General features: G+C 51.4%; 1 protein-coding gene across 1 annotated transcript; it reads left to right on the forward strand.

Moving 5' to 3' along the window:
• The first annotated feature begins 2533 nt into the window (after window positions 1-2533).
• Window positions 2534-3574, forward strand: LOC100898375 (cAMP-dependent protein kinase catalytic subunit beta-like). The gene has a single exon (XM_003747706.1). The coding sequence runs from the start codon at window positions 2534-2536 to the stop codon at window positions 3572-3574; it is 1041 nt and encodes a 346-aa protein (XP_003747754.1).

Consider the following 3574-nt stretch of genomic DNA (forward strand, 5'->3'; position numbering starts at 1 on the left):
ATTCAAATTTTGAACTTACCCCCGGGCGCCGCGTCTTATGGCGAGATTACACCTCCCGATTGGATGTTGATCTCCCATGGCTCGCCATTCCTCCGAAACGGCGAAACTTCCACGGAATCGGCTAAGGTGGTCGACTCGACGCAAGCCGAAGTCAACTCAGGATTCCTAACTCTCAGTCCGTTTGTCCATCGGAGCTTCTCCTTGGGTCCAGTTTGTGTAAACCATTCTGGACCTTTTCACGAGTCCTATGGAGAATACCCAGACGTATCAAATCACTCGCGAGAGGAAGCGACGTCCGAATATCCTGGACCCGCGGTGTATTGATGCCCTGACGATAAGCAAATGAGAATGATGAGGTCGAGCTTTTTCTCGAGCTCGCAGGGCTTAATTCTCAGACGGTAGTCCTTGTCGTTCAGACAAATTCCTAGGCTCGCGGAAATCAGACTTTCTTTTTTCGAGGACGATTGCGGGAGGAAACCGAAGACACATACCATCACCATCTTCTTAACCCGAGTCGAATGAAAGTCTTCCCTGAGAAAATCGTTAAGTATCCCTAGGATCGTTCCATTGCGCAATGCTTCAACCTCTGAGCTCACGCGAGTACTTAGAGTTCCAAACGCAGGTCCTAAGTCCGAGCTCAGCGAGACGAGCTCTCCGGATCATGTAACAGTGTACGACCGGACTCCGAAAATCCTTTATTTGCTCGAGACGAACCCTGTGTGTGCGTTCCTCGGACTCCGCGCGCGATACTTCCTCCTGAGACGCTGCCGGATCCCGGAGCTCTTCCGCTTCTCACTTTCCCAGATATCTACACAAACCGGGTCTTCTGAAAGTAAATAGTCCCGAGCCCGGATCCGTTCCCGTATCATAGAAACATATCGATCTCATTCAAGAAATCCATGAGACGCATGCTCCAGTTGTCGCTCTACACCAATCTTTGAGTTCAATGTATAGCGTCCCGCGAGATGTCGAGTCTCCGCTGTTTGTTTCGCTCGACACGAGGCAGCAGAGATCCGAACTTCGGGAATTCGTTTATTGTATCATTCATCCCTCTCACGTGTATGTATTCCACGAATAGCCCGTGGGCTTGGGTAGTTCACGAAGCTCCTTGTTAGGGCCTGGAAAAGAAGTGCGGCCACGCTTATCGTATAGCCCGCTTCGTTGACCTCCTGGTCAGACTGACAGCTAAAATCTGCCGAGACTAATAGATCTCAACGGAGAGAATTTTGGAAGGTATGCGAGAATCGGTGGCTGGGGATACGGGATGAATATAAGATCAGGTCGTGAATTCGGGAGGGAGGCTGGCAGGAGCGTACCCAGGAATTTTTTTCGGGGGGAAGACCGATTTTCGGGGGGTCAAAGGGTCCAAAATGGGTACCCGCTCGTATGCAATAGCATTACGGATGAAGACTTTGGGGACCCCCCCTGGGTCCGCTACTGGAGGCCGGCCGATTTGGAACGCGGAAGCTGTACGCGGGCCCAAGGTCCGCGTACAGCTTGAGTACAATTGATGGCACGAAATGATGGCCGAAAATCATTGGCCCGAAAACCTGATGGCCCGAAAACCTGATGGCCCGAGTGCTCAACGCGTCGTGCATTTCGAAGGCGAACACAATTCGACTCGCCGAGGAAGGCAGATGCGGAATTCGCCGCTCGTCGATCCTTCTCTGATCGAAAGAAGTGATCTGAGCTGCTGATGCGGTTTCACTTGGACCGCGCCGCGGCTCGTGTGCATTGAGCAAATATCAGCCTGCGCAAGAAAATTTCAGGAATGCCCTCCCCCTCGAGCCGGTGAGCGGCGGCGATGGCGTCTCGCTGGATTTCCTATTCATGGAAGATGGTGCTTTTCGCCTCATGAAACTCGCATCTTTGGGCAGCGCAAGTTTCCGTACGGAATGTCCGTTGAAAACTCCCGTTAGAAAATCTCGCAGCGAATTTCCACAAGGACTCTTAGTAAGGAACGCAGCGGCACCTTCTCTGCCCGGAGCGAGAGGAGGTATGGGTATATCTCCATGAGCTCGCCATGAGCACGAGAGCTCAAGCAGCATAAGCCAGCAAGTAAAGCGAATCTGGCCGGCATAGGACTTCAGGGTGCATTATATGTACATGGAAGTAGATTCCGTCCGATTCCTCCGTGGGAAAAGCGAAGACACGGAAGGCTGGTCCATGGATGGGGTATAACGGAGCTCACTGGCGGGCCATCGATGGACTCATCCCAATCGTTCACCGATGCCTCAGCGATATACAAATGTTTAGTCTTCCGAGAACGAATTAAGTCTTGGTATCGATAGTTTACTTCGGCTTCGTGATCATCGGAATCCGTCTGTGCTCGGATTATCCCAGATTCCCAAAATCGAACCGAGTAATGAAGCCCGCGCTCTGAACGTGGGTATCCGGCTATCCTTGGCGGTTTGAGTCCGTCATCAGAACTGGTAAGTCTAGAACTGCCATCGGTGGCGAACTTCGAGAGGCCGTCGATAAGAGTTCTGCGCCTAAACATCGTTCCTATAAGCTCTCACCTTGGAAAACAACGATGAGCCTCACCCCGCAGGAGCTCTACAGGACATACCTCGCAAGCGAAGAGAAAAACTTCAACAAGAGATTCGCCGATGACGAATGCCCGAGAGCTCAGTATGGGGATTTCAAGCTGTTGAGGACGATCCGGGCCACCGCCCGTGTGAAAGTGTTCCGCGCTCAGCACCTCATCACTAGAGAGGAGTGCACTCTCCGAGTGCTGAGGAAGATTTACTTCAACGAGACCGAGCAGAAGAACACGCTATCTCGCGAAAAGAAAATTCAGTATGCGGCCCGATCCCCATTCATCGACAAACTTCTCTACGCGTTCCAAGACAATTCAAGTGTATATTTCGTCTCCGAGTACCCACTCTATGGCACCCTTGAGAGGATATTCGACCTGTACGACAAGGTTCCGGAGAACTTGAGCAAGCTCATCGCAGCTCAAATAATTCTAGGACTCGAGTATTTGCAAGCGTGCAAAATCATATATCGCAACCTGAAGCCAGCGAACATTCTGCTTTTCCACGATGGTTACCTGAAATTGACTAATTTCAAGCTGGCGTCTAAACTCACGGGCTGGGTCCCTAGCGCCTTCGGGACGATTCCATACATGGCACCAGAACAGTTCGCGACCGATTCCATCGACCACAACGTTGACTGGTGGTCTTTTGGTGTGATACTATACGATCTTCTGCTCGGAGACATTCCCTTCGCTCCCGATAAAGGGAAGCGCAGTACCGATTTGATCAGAAAAATCAAAAGAGCCGATATTAAGCTCGACGCCAATCAGAAAAAAATTATCCATCCCGACGCAGAAGACCTCATAAGGAATCTTCTTAAGAAAGACTTCGCGAGGAGACTTGGCGCCCTCGGTGATGGCGCCGCAGCCGTGAAGGGCCATGCCTGGTTCCGGGAGATCGATTTCCTCAGTCTCTACGAGAAGAGAATTCTCATGAAGTGGGACTTGAAACCTCAAAACTTCGATACCTTTGTATCGGCGGACAATTCTCTGGCAAGCGCGAGGGACTCTCACGGAGGACACTTCAGCGATTTCTGA

The sequence above is a fragment of the Galendromus occidentalis genome, unplaced genomic scaffold, assembly GCF_000255335.2.
Source record: "Galendromus occidentalis unplaced genomic scaffold, Mocc_1.1 scf7180000077524, whole genome shotgun sequence".
Classification (NCBI taxonomy): domain Eukaryota; kingdom Metazoa; phylum Arthropoda; class Arachnida; order Mesostigmata; family Phytoseiidae; genus Galendromus; species Galendromus occidentalis.

What these genes read in the sequence shown, in the direction of transcription:
- LOC100898375 (XM_003747706.1), top strand. Translation starts at nt 2,534, where the DNA reads ATGAGCCTCACCCCGCAGGAGCTCTACAGGACATACCTCGCAAGCGAA.